Source organism: Cavia porcellus, unplaced genomic scaffold, assembly GCF_034190915.1.
Source record: "Cavia porcellus strain 051 isolate PalLab524CR breed Dunkin Hartley unplaced genomic scaffold, mCavPor4.1 scaffold_19, whole genome shotgun sequence".
In the NCBI taxonomy this organism is placed as follows: Eukaryota; Metazoa; Chordata; class Mammalia; order Rodentia; family Caviidae; genus Cavia; species Cavia porcellus.
In genome coordinates, this window is record NW_026947502.1 from 34,518,200 (window position 1) to 34,538,213 (window position 20,014).

General features: G+C 36.2%; 1 protein-coding gene across 2 annotated transcripts in view; it reads left to right on the forward strand.

Annotated features, from left to right (window-relative positions):
• The window catches only part of Myot (myotilin), a 44,905-nt gene extending 27,343 nt beyond the window's left edge, over positions 1-17,562 (forward strand). The window contains exons 9-17 of one of the 2 annotated variants that reach the window (XM_063230936.1): positions 1,595-2,158; positions 6,588-6,762; positions 7,784-7,885; positions 10,129-10,178; positions 10,733-10,865; positions 13,318-13,525; positions 15,831-15,996; positions 16,608-16,741; positions 16,938-17,562. In XM_063230936.1, coding sequence (XP_063087006.1) covers positions 1,595-2,158; positions 6,588-6,762; positions 7,784-7,885; positions 10,129-10,178; positions 10,733-10,865; positions 13,318-13,525; positions 15,831-15,996; positions 16,608-16,741; positions 16,938-17,110 — 1,705 coding nt within the window. In that variant the 3' untranslated portion in view covers positions 17,111-17,562. The remainder of the gene's footprint in view (positions 1-1,594; positions 2,159-6,587; positions 6,763-7,783; positions 7,886-10,128; positions 10,179-10,732; positions 10,866-13,317; positions 13,526-15,830; positions 15,997-16,607; positions 16,742-16,937) is intronic. The other variant, XM_003473271.5, reaches the window with a different exon arrangement.
• Positions 17,563-20,014: the final 2,452 nt, after the last annotated feature.

Consider the following 20,014-nt stretch of genomic DNA (forward strand, 5'->3'; position numbering starts at 1 on the left):
ATTTTTGTTCTTTCTTACAATTGCTAGAAAAATGTGGCATACAATCATAAAATGAAGTTATTTGGTCTGGAAAAGTTTCATCAACAACATTTTCCTTCACATAGTAACTCAAATAATTATGACTTTGTTTCACTGATGATAAAAAGTTTGAATAATTTTTCAGTCAAAAGTTTGAGTTATCACTGTCTCAGTATTTGTGTATTTTATGTAAAACAATGTAAATGTATTTTGAACTAAATTGTCTGACATCATGAATAAAAATAAAATCAGTGATATGATAATTTATAGGACTAGTCTTAGTTGACATCTCTCTATAATCCAGCTCAGATTTACTATGCTAATGGAAAAATCAGTCAAACATTAATCCTTCAAGGTTGATTTTACCAAGAAATGAAAAGGGAAAATGGGGATGTACTGTATGAAAGCAGAGCCCAGTAAGAGAAAAGGCATCCACTTTGGGTGGTAATGAGCTAGCTTCATAGGTTCCTCATCTGTATCTACATTACCTGCTTGTCACTTGAAAAAACTCAATTTTCAAAATTAGTTTAAAACACATGACAATAATAAAAAGGAAAACTAAATAAGGGAACATTAAGAACAGTAGCTGGAAAATATAATCTAATAATAATTTTACAATTGTAAATATTTTTAGAATGCAATCTGGTAATATATATATTATACACAAGCATTTGGACAGGAGTGCCTTAATTACAATCAAGTCTGTTACTGTGGTCAATTTGGAATCAAAAGGAAGGAGAAGAAAGCAGTGAACTATAAGATTAAAAATTTACTCAAATTTGACAACAGTGAATTTCATATGTTCACTGTACTTTATGCAAATGAGAAAAGGTGGAGAAAACCTGGATGTCAAAGTAACATTGTTCACTAAAGAAGAAGTCAAGATGTGCATCAGAGACTGTCAGGATATGAACAGAACAGTGCCTCAGAAGGCAATTAGTTCATGTTGATGAGCGGCGGGAAGAAGTTATGCTGCGCAAAGGCTAATGTTACATATTTAATTGCTATTAATTTTAAATTGTGAAATCTCTGTAGTTAATGAATCTGCAGTATCTTATATAAGGTAATACAAGTCCATGAAGTTTTTTGTTGTTGTTGTTTTGTGTTTTTTTTTGTTTTTTTTGCACTGGGGATTAAACTCACAACCTCGCACTGGTCAGGCAGGCGTTGTGCTGCTAAGCTATATCCCTGGCCCCCATCAAAGAATTTCTTTTCAAAACTAACCTCCTGGAAAACTCAGCTTCGGGGCATCTACCTTTTGGAGGCCCTTGTTATGCCTTCATCCAGGGGAAAGCACACACTAAGGAAACTTTTTACTCATTCTTAGGGGGAAAGTCATTGGGTAAAGACAGAGATAGCAGAAATCTGGCAGCCTGGAGGCAACCTTGAAGGCACATAAGCTTTAAAGTAAAACAATTTTTTTTCTTATTTTTGGTACCAGGAATCAAACTCAGGACCTTGTGTTTGCCAGGCAGGCACTGTGCTGCTGAGCTAGATCACAGGCCCCACATTCCAAAAGTCAAATAAATCATATTGTGTAACAAAACCTGTAATTTAATTATTTCTCCTTTTGAAGGAACGATACTCTTCAACTGGAGCCCACTCCACTCAAATCAGAAGCACAGTGTTTTCGGGATCTTAGCACAGAGGGACAGACCAAGCTTACTTCCGATTTCTTGCAACCTTCTGCAATCCCAGGCTTGCCACTCCCTGTTTGGGACGCTGCTCTTCCAGAAACAAATCATTATAGAGATAACTTGCTTTCATCTTCCGCACACCAGCTAAGCATGTTTAACTACGAACGTCCAAAACACTTCATCCAGTCCCAGAATCCATGTGGCTCCAGACTGCAGCCTCCTGGACCGGAAGCCTCCAGCCTCCCCAGCCCGACCAAACAGTCTTCCATCACTATCCAGCCCCGCCAGTGCACAGAGCACAGGTTTGCTGCCTCCTCGACAGTGAGCTCTCACATCACCATGTCCTCCTCTGGTTTCCCTGCTTCCCAGCAGCCTGCAGGCTCCAGCCCAGGCCAAAGGGTTACAGCCACCTATACCCAGTCACCGGCCAGCTTCCTCAGCTCCATACTACCGTCATACCCTGATTACAGCAGCAGTAAAACCTCTCCCACTGTGAACTCCAAGTAAGTGAATTTTTTTTGTACTGTATCTACAATGAGCTTGTATCTGAGGCATTTTGAGGATGTGCTGCAGTTCATTCTGTTCTCTAAAAACGCAGTCTCTGAAATCCGCAGTTGCATTCCGTAATCTTCCTAGAACATGTTGTACCAGAGTACTGGCAGCAAGAGGTTAGTCTGACCCATTCTCCAGTGTCCAGGCTGTGCTGAACTCAAACGACCCCCATACCCTTACTTGCCTATTATTTTCCACCTTTAAAAAAAGGGCAGGCTTCTATCATACAAACAGTGAACTTTTTGTTTGGGTCTAAATTCCTCTTGCTGTAAATTTAATTCCTCCGTGGGCTCAGCTGAGATGAGGAACACCTGTCTGTTCTTCTTCAGCTAGAATTTCCTCTCACATAAGCAAAGGCTATTAAGTTTCTTCTCAGTCTTAGTCTTTTCTTTCTATCCGTTTTCCTCTCTAGCCCTGAGTATCTACTTTGCTAAAGGAATTTAAAATTAACTTTTAAAAACAATCTAGGATTCAGACACCCACATGTGTGAGCTTTCCTTACCACGATGAAAAGAAAGGTTTGAATAGATGAAGGCTTCTGACCTTAAGGTTTCCCTTGGTAATGAAAACCATAACTTGTTCAACTTGCTAGGGTAATTGAAAATCCCAGGAAGAATACCTGCAGCCTTATGCAAGCATGAACTATTTTCACAGCCCAAAGACCATCCTAAGAAAACTGATATGAAGAAGTAATAGTGCTTGTGCTTTTTTTGAAACATGAACTGAATACTTTGTGCTTATGCAAACATAGGGCTATCAGTTTTCCTGTGTCTTGGCTGGCTAGAAAATCAGAGAATTGAATCAGAAGCATCTTAAAAGCTGGCTGTTGGGATATGTCTTTCTGCAGACTTCTGACACACTGGCTGAAACTTGCTAATTTTTCTCAATCTTCTCCAGAGACTAATTTTTCTAGAAATTCTATTATTGGCAGTAACTCTGAAAAACATACTTGAACTGGCTGTTGCCATTCAATTTGCAAAGAGACCTTCTCCATATTTCTAAAAGTAAAAATCACAAAAGCCAAAGACATTTGTTAGAATCCTATAGAAATCAAGTTGATCCATCTGAAATGGCTAAACCAATTGTTTTTGACTTACAAAAATGACGTTCTCGTCAACTTGATCTAATATTTTTAAAGGATGACTTAAGAATAAGAACCTTCTCTTCCTTCCTTTCTAAATTCCCTTCATGCCCATATTACACATGGTACGTCTTTCTTGGTTACATTTACTCAGATCATTTTTCATCTAGCATTCTATTTTTTCCAAATTTCTTCTGTGAGCATTTAAAAATTTTAAATAATCTTTTCTGACTACTGTTGGGTGTTTCGATCTTTTATGGCAGGATCTCATCATGTAGTTCAGGCTGTCTTTAAACTTGCTAGTAGCCCAGTCAGGCTTTGAACTCGAAGCAATTCTCCTGCTTCAGCCTCCCAAGAGCTGGGACTACAGGTGTGCACCACCAAGCCTGGCTATAAAATATTTCTTAGTATAATCTTTCCATTCTATGCCAAATTCTTGCACAGAAAAGAAAGCTATTGAACAGATTTTCACTTAGCTTTAACCGTGTTCCTCCTAGTGTTTTGCACAGACTTAAGGGAAGAAGAAAATGAAAAATAAGCAGTATAAGAAAGAAAACCTTAGAGATCCCCCAATCAGACATCAAAGATCCAGCTTTAGCTGTTCCATTTTCAGCAACATAGATAACTCTTTTAATCTTCCCTTGGCCACTTGATACCCATTCTGTGTCCAGCTGTACAGAGTGGAATGCCCTGGCCCTTTGAACAGCTGTGCACAACTCCCTCATTGTTATGATGGGTTCAAGTTTGCCATGGGTTCTAAAATAGTCCCTTGACTTCTGACCTAAAGAAGTTTGAGAGCTATTAAGCTTTTCATTGGTAGGAAGTCCTTAAGCAAACATTTTATTCAGTTGTTCAAACTACACACTGGAAATTGATGGCAACTCTTTAATTTTCATTGTTTCCTCCAAAAAGCCTGCTATGAGACATTCAATGAGTACTTTATCTACTTGGTAATTCAGTTTCCTGACCTGTCACAAAATTCGCAATCAAGATAATAATAGAAAAAACCTATAAGTCAGTATACAAGTATAACATTAGTTTATAAATAGCTTTATATATTAAGTGTCAACACTTAAATCATAAATACTTGGAATAATGGTAAGATTCATAGAATATAGTGACTGAAATTTACATACACATCAGTGCTTTTTAGGTTTGGTTTTCATAACTCCTCAGAATTTTTAAGATTTATCAGGAAATCTGAAAATTGAATTGTCTAATTCATTTCAACAAATACATGATTTGTATAAAGATGGTAAGCTAGCACTGGACAGCACAATGGAATGGCTGGGCATGGTGACATAAGCCTATAATACCAGCATTAGGGAGGCTGAGGCAGGAGGATATCCTTGAGTTCAGAGCCAGTTTGAGATAAAAGTGAACTCAAGGCCAGACAGAACTACAAAATGAGACCCTGACTCAAAATAATAATAATAATAATAATAATAATAATAATATAATAATAATAATAATAATAAAAACAACAACAACAATAAAATAAGACAAAAACACATTAAAATTTCATATCCCTTGAAGAATATGAGATTATAGACCAAAGGAATTCAATTTTGAGGAGTGAAAAAAACTATTTCAACACTGGCTTTGGCTATTTACTTAGCTGAACAAGTGAGATATTAGTTAAGGATTAATATAGACAGCTGTGAAAATGTGAAGACTTGAAATGTGAGAAATGTGTGCCATCAACTTTCAATAAGAACATTTGCATGCAATGAAACATGTTCATTTACTGAACTGACAGGGTCTGCTATCCCCACGCTTTACATTGCTGGTTATAAAATGATAAAATGATAAATAATATGACACCTGCTTTTCAGCATGCTCGTACTCTAATGATTACTAACGAAGTCCCCAAAGCTAGCCAGAGTGAAAACTCTGGGTCCACTCACAAGATACACAAATCCACTTAACTCACAAGTCTTTTTCATGACCCTTAAGAAGGTTTGGACAGGAACATATCAGAGAACAGTCCAAAGTTGCCTTATCTAGATAAACAGAGAATGTTTGTTACAGCAATGGCTCATTTTGCCATATTAAACAGTTTGGTGAAGCTGGCTGGTGTAGTGATCACAATAACTAAACTAGTTAAAAATGAACAAAACCCAGCTGGCTGTGATGGCACATGCCTGTAATCCCAGCCCACAGGAGGCTAAGGCAGGAGAATAGACACAAATTTGAAGCCAGCTGGGAACACACAGTGAGCTCAAGACCAGCCTAGACTACACAGCAAGACTGTCTCAAAAAATTTTTTTTATTAAGAAAAAACCTGAAAAAGCACTATGCAAAGTTTGAACAACCTAACAGAGCTAAAAATTCAGGATTTACTGAATTGTGCCCCTTACCTCTATTAGAAACAGTGGGAGAAAGTTTGGGAGAGGTAAGGACGGGTTAGAAACAAATTTAAGAGCAGAATTTGAAATAAGTACTTAACCCAAATCTTAAACTATTCTCAAGTCTGTATTTTTTCTAACTCACTTTTCCAGCTGCATTTCTTCCTTCACCTTCCTGGACATTCCTTTTTTTTTTTTAGTCACTTCACTAGTGATGAAAACACTGTTGCTATTTTCAAAGTTATTCGTAGGGCCAGGGATTTAGCTCAGCAGCATAAGTGCCTGCCTGGCAAACACGAAGTTATGAGTTCGATCTCCGGTACCAAAAAAAGTTATTCATTATATAGCACAATGCTTGGATTTTTCTGGGCAATAAAATTAACACAAGTTGGAAATTAATAGAAAAGAGAAGGTAAACTGCAGATTACATTCAGAGCAAGAGAGTTTTCACTAAATACCAGTGTTGTACTGGAAGACGTCCAACAATCATCTGTAGCGAGAAGGACCATGGCTTGCTTGTATTACCCATTTCCCCAGTATAAATACTTCCATCATCACCAACTTCAAACTGTGACAGATAACCATTAAGAATGCCAAAAACCAGCTCTGTTGAGCCCAAACAAGTCATTTCCCACACACCACTGTTTAATAGCCACCTATCAGTCAAACCTAAAATTCAGCTGGAAGGCCAGAGCTCACAACCCATCATTAGCCAGACTTCACTCTCACATTCTTTAGGAAAGAAAGTCAAGGAAGGATCTCATCTTTACATTCAAATTCTTCCTTCTCTCATTACAGGAGGGAGTAATCCTTCTCAACTATTTTTAGGGTAATTGGTATTTTTAATAAAACTCTGAAGAGGTAAATTCTACTTATTTAAAGATGACTACACAAAATGGGATGACTTCTATTTTACAAAAATTTTGAATCTTTTCTTTTTTCCTTTTAAAGCTATCAACAACCCTCAGTTGGCCAACCTGTAAATGCCAAGCCATCCCAAACTGCAAATGCTATGCCTGCACCAAGGACTCCTGACCATGAAATACAAGGATCAAAAGAAGCTTTGATTCAGGATTTGGAGAGAAAGCTGAAATGCAAGGAAGCCATTCTTCATAATGGAAATCAAGTGGGCAAGAGATCTCTTTTGTTCTCTCTCTCTCTCTCTCTCTCTCTCTCTCTCTCTCTCTCTCTCGTACTGGGGATCAGACTCACAACCTCACACTTGCCAGGCAGGCTCTTACACCGCTGAGCTAAATCCCCGACCTCTTAGAGATCTCTTTTGTACAAAAGGCCAATTAAACTATAAAAATCTAATTTCAATAGGAAAGTTCTTTCTGTCACACAGATTTATGTTCACACAGGCAGCAAGGAATAATATTACCTAAAAATAAGGAATATTTCATATTACTCTGTGTGAAGTCAAGTATTGGTTTTCCATAGTAAAAGAATAAAACTAGTGAAAAACCAATCTACTTCAATGAAAAGTTTGTTTCAACTATCACTGTTATAAAATGTCTGATAGCCAAATAACTAATAAGAAATACTATCAGCCCAAGATTTTTGTTGGTGTATAATAATAATGGGCAAATAAATATAGCTATAATTCTTATGTATTTCTTACTGTATACATGTTATCACCCACTTATCTTGGCAATGGTACTATTTCCTTTTGATCCATGTACATTTAGCATATCAGTTGTACAGCTCTCTATCAGAAGGGAATACAAATCATCAGTGTTCATGTAATAAAACCATTTTTGAACATGAAGATAGTGAATACTATGTTCAAAAACATGGTATTACATATGTAATACTGTAGATTAGGCTACGTAGAACAACAAGGAAGGGAAAGAATCTCACCTGACTTCAGAGAACCTTACTTAAGGGTGATTGTGGTCAACTTTTGTAGAAGCAAAAAGAAATCTAACAGGAATCTTTACCAGAGATGAGGAAAGTTGCACTAAGTGAAATGCTTTGAACTGAAGAAAAGGTTTTTTTTTTTTAAAACCATTGACTGTATCTATAACTCAGTAGATAGAACTACACTTCTTCAAAGTGCATACTTGGAGTGTTAGTTCTAATGAGGTAAATCTGTTCAAAACCTTAGAGCGAACCTCACCCCTCTCCTCTTCCGACTTTCTTTACAGCGGCTAACGTATGAGGAGAAGATGGCTCGCAGATTGCTCGGACCTCAGAATGCAGCTGCTGTGTTTCAGGCTCAGAACAGTGATGCACAGGATTCGCCACAGGTAAGTTAAAACACTCTTTCTCTAAATGGGACCTTTTTTTGTTTAAAGAGATGGCAACTTGCTATGTTGCCTAGGTTGGCTTCAAATTCCCAGGTTCTAGCCATCCTTTTGAGTTGGCCCTCTGCGTAACTGGGACCAGAGTTATGTACTATCATTGTACCCAGTTAGAGTACTTTTAGTCTGTGCAGTTTTAAAAGATTTGCTTTATGTTTACAAATAACACTGGAAAAAACAAGTCACTATATGTAAATGAGATACATATTTGTGTGTGTTGTGTGTGTGTGTGTGTGTGTGTGTTAATTTTTTTTTCTGGTAATGGGGATCAAACTCACAACCTCACACTTGCCAGGCAGGCACTTGTGCCACTGAGCTAAATCCCTGGCCCGGGTGTGTTAAACTTTACATCATGTCCTGTAGCTCTAGTATCTGAATATGAACCATCAGAGTCAGAACACCAGGAGACTAATAGAATTACATTCTGTCTGCACACTTAGGAATCATTAGACCTGAGACTCTTTTTATAATGTCTACGTGGGTAGAGAATTTGAATTATGAATCTTTAACAGATGTTAAAATCTAAATCAAAGTAATCATAAACTTTTCTTATAAATTGTTAATCTTCCCAAAATTATATTTTAAAATATAATTATAATAGTAATGAAATATCTAATTCACTTTATCATGTTTTTATATTAAAAAATGTTACTTTATTAAAAAAAAAACAAAAACTCTTCTGAGTAATAACTCTAAGATTAACAATACAGTTTTTCCAAGAAGGGGTTAGCTTTATGAAAAGTGTAAAGTGAGTATCCCCCAGGCTGATCAACTTGATTTTAATAACCAACTTAATTCTTCCCCCAAAAAATGCACAGTGGGAAAAGAAACTGAAATATTACTGCTCTTTTTGGTCTCCCTTCTGTCACTCATTCCTTCTCCAAAAGTTTACAAGAAATTAGACTGAAACAAGGAATTGAAAAATTCCTTCCAAGAGTAGAAAGCTTCCAAGAGTAGAAAAGTGAACAGATTTTTGTTTCTGTAAGTGCAACTAGACTCAGCAAAAAGGATGGAGTGGGGCCACAAGCTCGTGTCTGAAGGTGATAATAACAGGGGAAAAGCAGCAGAAACATCCTTATTGAAATCAGAAAAGATATATCTTATTTTTCATACTTCAACTAACATACGTAAATAATACAAAGTGTCATCAAGTTATAGTGTGACTGAAATACCTCATTTCTGAATATAATATATTCAAACCAAAAATTAAAACTTAACTTGGATATTTTAAATTCAATTGCATTATTTATATTTTATACCAAAATATTAGTTGATTTGATGGATTGCTGAATTGAACAGCTGTTTGGACATTTTTACCTAAAGAACATTAAGAGTAGCTATAATTGTATTAGGGATATAAGACTGGTTTTAAAAGAGAATATACTAGCTAAAGAGATTTGTCCCCAAATACATAATTTATAATCAGATTGTCTACGTTTCTACAGAAGTGTAGTTTAGATATTTGGTCTAGAACTTTATTTTCTACTTCTTTTTATCTCTTTTTACCAAGAATGATGAAATAATCACAAACCATTTAATCAGTCAATTAACATTCTTAATTTTATTTTCAAATAGAACTAATTTTCTGGGGGCACAAATATAAATCTTAAAAGATGTTTGCTTAAATATATCCTTTTGAACAGGAAGAAATTAATAATATTTTTCAAAGCCTTTTTTATAGTTCTACATACATTTCTAATGGTGTCCAACAGAATTTCATGCCATGAGCTAAAAAGAGAAGTATTTTCCAGTCTAATATGTGTTTACTGCTATTGGTGCCACTTGAAGGCATAACTCCCTGTGTCTACTGCCAGCACAAATGACTTCATGCCTATTCCTGTTTTGCTAGAGGACAATCTGTACTATGTGCTCCCATTTCAAATAACCAGGGGAACACATCCTCCTTTGTCGTAAAACAGTTGTGTGAAAAAAGAACATCACCAATTCCTAGTTTAATAATTTTCATCATTAAAACCTGCTGAGCAGTCCTATTAACTCTGAGGAATTCTTGCTACAGACATGGTTATTATGCTACAATTGAAATACTTAAAAGTTGAATATATAAAATTGACTATGTCTCTACAAATACAGCCAAATAGAAATGTCCCTTTCAACTATAACTGCTTAATCTTGTTTCTTTTCAAGCTACTAGTGGGATGTTAACCTTCTCACTTTGTTTTAATTTCAAGCAGCACAACTCAGAACATGCACGATTACAAGTTCCCACAGCACAAGTAAGGTAAACATTTCTTTTTAATTTTTAAAGAAATATTTGTTTTGCTTCCTAAAATACTTCATCTTAAAAAGTGATGTTTATGAAGGTTTCAAGTTTACTACGTATCTTTTTAAAAACACAGGGGAATTTCCAATGCTGAAGATGATGACCAAAACTTTTATTTTAATATAGGAAATTTTTAAAAAGATTTTTGGTCAAGTATGAGAAAATCATGTTTCCATGGTAAACAGCAACATTCTAATTACAATGGAAATTCAATTCTCATTTTATCATCTTTGTAGGTAATAAGAATAGTCCGTGGGGTGCTCACAGATCAACTCATAGCACTGCAAAAAACACAGCTGTAAAATTTTCATCCTGTGTTTCTAAATTGCTACATAATAATCTTCAAATACTGCACAGCTAAATACAGTCCAAAGGTCCATCTTCATTGTAATTACATCATCAGATAAAGCAGCAGATAGTAGGCTTTTAAGCTTGATGACCAAACTATATCTGTTTGCAGAAAAAAACAATGGCAACTTTTATGCACAATTATCACTAAAATATCTTTGTAGAAGTAGATCATCCTCGAGAGGAGATGTGAATGATCAAGACGCAATCCAGGAGAAATTTTACCCACCACGTTTCATTCAAGTACCAGAAAGCATGTCAATTGAAGAAGGAAGATTCTGCAGAATGGATTTCAAAGTAAGAGAAGAGTTTTTAAATACTGGAGAAAATGCACCAATCGGTTACTAAGTTTCAAAAATGTCCTCTTGCTACTTCCTAACTTGCCACATGGCTTGAAAAGTAGCATATACAATGGATAAGAACCAGATTGGGAGTCAAGCTGACCTGAGTTTGCATCTTGGCTCTGCCACTTTCCAACTGTATGTACTTCAACAAGTCATTTAACCCCTCTGCCTTTTCATCTCCTCATCTGCAAAAATACTCACCTAATAAAGTTATGAGGAGTCACTCAGTAACAGGCTAATAAATAGTCTAAATGAAGATAGCCTAACAATAGGATTTCTAAACTACAATCTACCTCTCAGTCTCCTTCAGCAAATTTAAGCCATATTAGAAGAGTTCTTCAGGTTAGAACAACACATTAGAAGAGACTATTTTGTTTTTTCAGTGGAGGGGTTTTGGAAGTATTGTTTCATTTTATTGGTGCATATTAGTTATCCAGATGTGAGGTCTCATTTTGGCATGGGTATTCATGTACATAACATACTCTGATTATTTTTACCTCCACTGTCCTTCTTCCACTTCCCTCCCACCTCCACCTCCACCCCAATCCTTCTTCATATGGAGAGAGTGCATTTGCATAATCCTCACTTTGGAGAACTTTTTCTTATAAAATCTTTTTCAAGATTCCTCATGGGCAGGGATGCAGGTCAGTGGAGCAGTACTTGCCTGGGAAGTGCAAGATCCTGAGTTTGATTCCCAGTACAAAGAAAAAGCAAAGCAAAAAAGGGGATTCCTTATTAATGAAAATTAATGTTAAGATTCATATAAAAGCATTTAATGCACTGCCAATCATATGGCACACTATAGCCCCAGAACATAGCCAGGAAACCCACATAATTTCCGTGGTCCTTGTGGAGATCAATGGACTATGAAGCAATATTCCAAATATAGTAACTTAAAGCTATTTTAATGAGCAGGTGAAAGAGATGGGGTTGAGATAGCCTGAAAATAATATATAGTATTAATTTTGAGGGTTTTAATTTTACTATTTTGTTTTAAAAATTATAAATACCTTTTTGAGCTCTTGCTGACCATTTGCAATCAGAGCCAGGCACTAAAACTGAGAAAACTCATAAATGGATAGATAACTTCCAGTGGTGCTATGCTTTAAAATTTTGTCACGTCATAAAAACCTGTTCAGCACCTTTGACCTTTAGAGAAATTCAAATCGAAGCATCCCCAAGGTTCTGTCTTACTCCTATAAGAATAGTTACCATGAAGGACTCACAGAAAAAAAAAAAAATCCAATGCTGGTGAGATTGGAGAGAAAAAGAAATTCTTCTACCTTGTTGCTTTTGTTGGGGATGTGAATAGTATACCCGCTATAGAAATCAGTGTGAACCCTCCTCAAACAATTAAAAATAGAAATTCCTTTGGACCCAGCTGTACTTCTGAAAATCTTCTCACAAGAATTAAATTTATCCTATATAGTGATATTTGCATACTGATGCATATAGCAGAACAATTCAGAATCGCTAAGTTATTTAAGTGGCCTGTCTCCTCAACAGATGAGTGGGTAAAGAAAATGTGCTCTCTATATACAAGTAGTACTCAGCCATAGAGAAGGCTACATTTGAACCATTTGGTGTTTTTGTTTTGGGTTTTGGAGACAAGATCTCGTCATATAGTCCAGGCTGGCCAAGAACTTACTACGCAGCCCAAGCTGGCCTCAAACTTGCAGTAATCCTCTTGCCTTGGCCTCCCAAGGGTTAGGAGGTGTGTATCGCGTCTGGCGAATTTGAGCCATTTAAAGGAAAATAGATGAATCTTGAGACAATGATGCTAAGTGAAATAAATTACACAGAGAAAGTTAAATATCACATGGTTTCTTTTATACAAAAAGCCCTAGATTTAAATAATTTAAAGAACAAAATAAGGAGAGACACTAGGAAACAGGGAGATAGACTTTGTGGAGATGCGAAAGGGATCTAAGAAATGGGGGGAGAATGGAAGTAAAAAAGATCAAGATGATATATATATATATATATATATATATATATATATATTAGAGCCCCAAAATGTTTAATTATTATTATTGCAAATATATACTAATAAAACATTTTAAAAGTCAAAACAATTAAGGAGAGTGGTAGCTGATGGTGTCAATCTTCTATACTCTAATCAAGAATAAACAAAATTCAAGAGTATATCTTCAGGGTTGCCGGGTATATATTTTATATTTTATTATAAGATACAGCAACAGATTTTGACATGGATCATAAACTTTTCATCTCGTTTAAGAGCTTCATATTTGAGATACATTACAATAAGATACTCATGTCTTACTCAGCTTTGCATCATAGCATTTTAAAGATCACCTTGTTCCTAGTATCATACTGAACGAGAAAAATACCAAAATATTAAACATGAAATAAAATGCCATCACCTTCTGCATCCCCATGTCTAGGTGAGTGGGCTGCCAGCCCCTGACGTGTCGTGGTACCTAGATGGAAGGCCAGTGCAGTCCGACGAGCTGCACAAGATGATAGTGTCTGAGAAGGGCTTCCACTCGCTCATCTTTGAAGTGGTCAGAGTCTCAGATGCAGGGGCTTACGTGTGCGTGGCCAAGAACAGAGCAGGAGAGGCCACCTTCACTGTGCAGCTGGATGTCCTGGGTAAGCCTCCAAAGACACTCTCAAAATCCACCCATATGGAAAAAGAAAATATGTTCACCGTGTTCTAAGAGAAGGTATTTAAAAAGACAATCCCAGATGACCCCATGTTTAAAGTTAATAATGTCTACGTAACCTATTGGAACACCAATTTAAAAAAATGGATGGCAATGTGACAAATGTGACAAATGATGTTTTGCTGAAAGTGAAATAATCAGGGTTTAATAGTAGAAGGATATATTCCCATTTGAAGATTCACTTGTCAGCTAGGTTGTTGAGTGCATTGTGTTGTCATTAGCATTATTATCAATATTTTTATGTTTTTCATATATCTTTACAACAATCAAAAACTATTTTTTAAGGAAAAGTCAGTGAAATGAGATGACAGATTTACAACAAAAGATTTTCTAGAATGGAAATAAAGAAACTATAGAATTTTAGACCAAATGAGATAGTATAAGCATTACTACATATATTTTTGGTTTTCAAAGTAAAATAGTTTAATCCAATCATTCCTCTGGTGTATAGTTTGAAGTAATCATCCTGAATCATGACTTTTACAACATGGTCATAAACTGTCATAACTCTAAGTGCACAGTTAAAAACTGGAAATGTCAACTTTTAGCTTCATACAATGTTCCTATACTAGGAAAATCATCTCTAATTATGACAAAAATATTCCTACTGGCTTTAGAAAACAGGAATGAAGGGGCTGGGGATTTAGCTCAGCGGTATAAGCACCTGCCTTGCAAGCAGGTGGTTGTGAGTTTGATCCCCGGTACCAATAAAAATGAAAAAGACAAAAAAAAAAAAAAAAAAAGAAAAGAAAACAGGAATGAGAAAGCTTATGCATCAAATTTGTTTTGGTAGGGTAGTCCTTATGAAATTGGTGTCCAGATTTAAGATGTTACAATTTAAACATTTTAAATGTATCATAACTGTAACAGTATGCTTTCATAAGAGATATTTCACTATAATTCACTGCTTGTTATGTAAGTGCCTGACCAGGCTAAAGAACAATTTTCTTGAGTTTATATTCTATGTTGAATCAATGAAAAATCATTGAGATTACATTTTCTATGATATACTGAAGGGCCTCAATCTAAGAAAAAAACTAGTGAGCTAGGAATAAAACACATAAACAATTCAAGCTTTGGGCAAATCCTATGTATGTCAATGGCTTCAGAAATACTTTAATATTATAGCTCAAAAACTGGCTGGCATCTACCCAAACTCCTCATTAATCTCTCAGAAAAGCCAGAGTTATAATATCGTACCATCATTTCCTCTGTACGTGAAGTAGTTGAAGTCGTATCAATTACTGATATTTTTACATCACTTAAGTGTACAAAGTATCTCTTTATTCATTTTTCCACCGTAATTATTCTGTAATAGGCACAGCAATCCCTTCTACTTTAGAAATAGTTTTTTACAATAGATATAACTGAGAGTTGAAGAAACTGGAAAATTTTTTTTACAATAGATATTAATTGAGGGTTGAAAGAAATTGGAAATATTTTCCAATTTGATGTGGCTTTTGGGACCAATACAATTTGTGTGTGTGTATATTTGATGGGTTTTTTTCATGCTGAGGATTGAACCCACAACCTTATGTATGCTAAGCAAATGCTCCTGTCGCTGAGCTACGCCCTCTAAAATGCAGAATTCAAACCTAATTTGTATATTTAGCTTTCCTTCCATCACTCATACTGCCTCCCATTTCATGAGATGACTTAAAATCTTTAAAGGAAATACAATTACAAGTTCAATGAATCCTTGTACAGCATTACAGTTTTAAAACTCTAGTACAGAGAGCAAAGTATATTACAGTATCTTGATTAAAACTTTTAAGAATGCTTGCAATCCTGTTGTTGCTTTTATCTTAGTTTTATTATTTTGAAGAGAAAAAATAAAAATAAAACAGTTTCAAAACAGGTGAGTAGGATAGTTATAATAATCAATACATTGTATATTGTCATCATCTTAGTGGTTATTTAGAGTGAAAGATACATGCATAATATTTGTCCAAGCAATCCTAGCAAAAACCTTTCTTTTCAATAATCTAAGAGAAACTAGCTGTATAACTATCTTAACCATCTTGTGTATAAATATATTTTTTCTTTTTCCCTTCCTTCTTTTCCCCTTTCCCCATCACAGTTTTTGTATTTTGAACAATTTCTTCCCAATTCACAATATCTATTATCTGTTGTTTTTTAAAACTTTTAACATCTGCATACAAATTTTACTATATTTTGTTTTGACTTATTTTTTCGATATTCTAAATACTCAAATTTTTATTAATATGTAGCAAAAGAGCATAAAAGGGCACCGATGTTTATCTTCAAACCACAGAGCAAAAAAGTTTATGAGGGAGATTCAGTGAAACTAGAATGTCAGATCTCAGCGATACCTCCACCAAAGCTTTTCTGGAAAAGGAATAATGAAATGGTGCGCTTCAATACTGACCGAATAAGGTAAGTATTTCCAGATTCACCTATAGTCTATTTGGATGAATCCAGTTACACTTTAACATCTATTATAAATGACATGCAATTATTATTTCAGTTTTTCAAGTTTAAAAATATAAAAAGAAGTATTATAAAAGTTCATTATGTTAGGTTCCACTAATCAAAACTTAAAGCCGGAACTATCCTAGGATCTTTTTGTCAACAATAGGAAAGATGACTCAAAGACATAAATGACAAACAACATTAAGGGAAAGAAGAACTGGGTATGATGTTGTGTAACTTAATCCCAGTACTGTGGAGGCTGAGGCAGGAGGACCAAGAGTTGAAATCCATTCTGAGCTACATACCAAGATCCTGTCTCAAAAATAAAACAGTGGGAAAGTGGTCTTGGTGTTTTCGTGCATTGTGCCTGGGGATTGAGCCTAGTGCTTTGTGTAGTCTCAGGTGGATGTTTAATTTAAGGAAACCAACAGCTGTTTAACAATGACTAGAAATAGCCTTAGAGTTTCAGTGGCTGTTTTCTTCTTTTTAGTAGATTAGGTAGATCAAGAGATACAATTTAAGCTTTCACCAAGAAAAAAAAAATCCTAATTCCTGTACTTTCATATTTTTTTTAGCTTGTATCATGATAACACTGGAAGAGTTACTTTACTGATACAAGATGTAAACAAGAAAGATGCAGGATGGTACACTGTGTCTGCAGTTAATGAAGCTGGCGTGATCACATGTAACACAAGATTAGATGTTGCAGGTATGACCCTATCAGTCCAAGAGTTCAGACACATTGAACCAGGAAGGTTTAATGAGAACACAAGTCCCAGCACTGCCTGAAACCTGAGGAATTTTCTCCATCATCAGTGTTCTTATTTCCCTGAAAATGCAGCCCAGGTAAAAACCATCTGTTGAGAGCAGACCTTCTGAATCAACTTTCATTTGATCTATTTCAGCCCGTCCAAACCAAACCCTTCCAGCTCCTAAGCAGTTGAGGGTTCGACCAACTTTCAGCAAATACTTAGCGCTGAACGGGAGAGGTTTGGATGTAAAACAAGCCTTCAACCCCGAGGGAGAGTTTCAGCGTCTAGCAGCTCAGTCTGGACTCTATGAAAGTGAAGAACTTTAACGACTTACCAGCACTGGAAAGCAGCTGCGGCACTATGAGGAGTACATTTGATGACATTTTAAAAGTAAATCCAGAGCTGTATTAACAGATTATGGCTTTAATTAGGTAATACAACTAATACACATTTATATTATTTATCCCTTGAATCTTGCACATTCTATTTACTTCTCTGATTTGTGAAGCCTACAGTTAATATGAGTACATGGATTTATGTTGTAGAAGAGTATCTTAAACTGTGGGATTGTAACATTTAATTCATACACATCTAACAATTGCAAGTTTTGAATTAATAACTCATAAGTACATCTGATGCTTGCAATAAGATTCACTGGTACTGCTTTCTACATACTGTTTTACCTGTTTTCTCTTGTAGGAATACTAACGTGATATAAATTATCTGAGTGTTCCATAGTTTCATGTCAAAAGAGAATAAAATTCGAATAGTTAAAACAGACTGTCTCCTCTTCATAAAAGTCTAGAACCTTTACAAGAAAATTTCTGGGTTTTATATATTGACTGATACTCAGCAAAACTTAGGAATAACCAAGCTTTATAAAGGGCAACTATATTGTTTTCTAGGACAGTGCGATTTTCTAGGACAGGGCTGTTGCAACAATTCCCACCATGACTAAATCTCTCTTTTTTTGTTAACCAAAAAGGTCTCTAAATCTTGAAGATCTATTTGAGTTGAGTGGAATGAGACTAAGCTTCTAGATGTCATCTGCCTAATTCTGATATTCAGTGTTAATCTTAGTCAATTTTTACACATTTTTCCTCCCACAATTTCAAATTTAAGTAACCTGCTATATTGGACCATACAATTCTATGAGCCTCTGGCTGTCTAGGCAAAAGCTAGCACAGATCCTTTTATTGTCTTTAAACTAGGACAGTGGCCTTTGCTTTTCTCACCGACCTCTGGCCCACTGACTGACTGCCTTTTACTTGGCCTGTCCTGTGCCTTTTATCACCAGTAGTTTTTGACCCTCAGTACTGTATGGCTTTAGTTTTGCTTTCTGTACATAAAACAGCATTTATCAACACCACTTTCCACTTCTTTCAGGGAAGTCACAAAAGGAGCTTTATCCGTTATTTTTAAAATAAATTTGCAAGCTACCTTAAAGCCTTTGAATGAAATTCTATTTTATTTTCCTTTTTGCAACCAAAGCAATTCCTTCTTTTATCCTGGGGGGGGAGGGCTTTGGAGTTTAATTTACAGATGGATTTGCCTGGCTTGTTTATAAACCTCATAACCTCCATCTACAAAGCTGTTGGGCCACATATGATTCCAGGCCCCCAAGAACTACACTCTGGGATCACGCATATGCGCGCGTGTGTGTGTGTGTGTGTGTGTGTGTGTGTGTGTGTGTGTGTTTGTGTGTGTGTGTATGTGTTTGTGTGTGTGTGTATGTGTTTGTGTGTGTGTATGTGTTTGTGTTTGTGTGTGTGTGTGTGTGTGTGTTTGTGCGTGTGTGTGTGTGTGTGTGTGTGTGTGTGTTACTGGAACTCACATCCAGCACTGCTTTAGCCTGAGCTACATCTCAAGCTCTTTTAATGTTTTGCTTTGAAACCAAGTCTCATTGTTTAGCCCAGACTGGCCTCCAACTTGTAATCCTCCTGCTACAGCGTCCTGAGCAGTTGTAATGACGTACTGGCACCCTCCACTCAGGTTTGCCTCCTCTGTTACATAACCAATGCAGTTTTTCCATTTTGGTTCTTTGTTTAATCTTTAATATTCAGAGCTGAGGGGGAGTGAGAGTTACTTTCTAGCAGTAACACTTGGTTAATAACAACCAGTTTCTGCAAGTAGCAGCCTACAAAGAGGGGTCATGGAGAGCCTCTGGGCTTTGGCATTTGGCAGACTTTGTTCCGATGCTGGGTAAGTGATTTAGTCTCTAAGAGCCTGAGTTTCTTCAGGCTTTTAATCAACACAAAAATGCTTCTTTTTAGGGAGGTAGACGTGGAAATAAATATTGAAAGACGTGGAGATGAATATTAAGAAGTATTCAAGAAAGAAAAGCTTGTTAATTACCATGAGTTTTCAAGCAGAGCTGGTTTCGAAAGTGAGCCAAGGGAAAGTAGCCTTTTCACGGACCTTCCGTGGTCTGTGTGTCCATTACGCTGCGCTGCCAGTCTGCCAGCAGCAGGGCTGGGTCCTGCAGATGGACCCTAACCTGGGGCTTACTTAGGCTCCTCCACTCAGTCCTCTGTGCTCTTTTCTTCTCTGGGGACAAATGCCCTCCTACTTTGACCCTCATTTTCTTGATAAACTCTGCAGTGCAGAGTGTCAGAAATATACTCAAGCCTCAAGGTGAACAAGGGTAACAGGGGCCACACCCCAACTTGTGTGACCTCAACCAAACAGCTGAAGAGGACACCCCTATCAGTATGTGGAATCATGAATTTGTAGCTGTAGCAAAAGATTTACTTCATAAAATTTAGGCCCTGTGGATGTGGCTGTTTTATACTTTTGTAGTTGTCTCTCTTCCCTGTAGACACTCGTGCTTTTTATGCTTCTATTTATTTTCTCTTCATTGCCTTTTAATAGGCCATACCATATTGAAAAAAATTGGCACTTCTGCCTTATCAAATCATTAGATTTTATATATATTTTATGTAAAGAGTGCAACAGCACTCTCCTTAGAAATACGGGATCTATTATATTTTATATTTTTTGTAACACAACTAACTGCTTGCTGTTGTCTTCTACATCCCCAGGGTAATGTGTTAGAAACCTGGTCTCCACTGTGGCAGTGTTGAGAGTGGGACTTTTGGGGGGTAATTGAGTCATGGTTAATCCATTTGTATATTAATGGGTTAATTGATTACCATGAAATGGACTTTTTATAAATCGAGCTCTCTCTGGCATGCTGGTTCTGATTCTCCAAGTGCTGATACAGGCAGGAA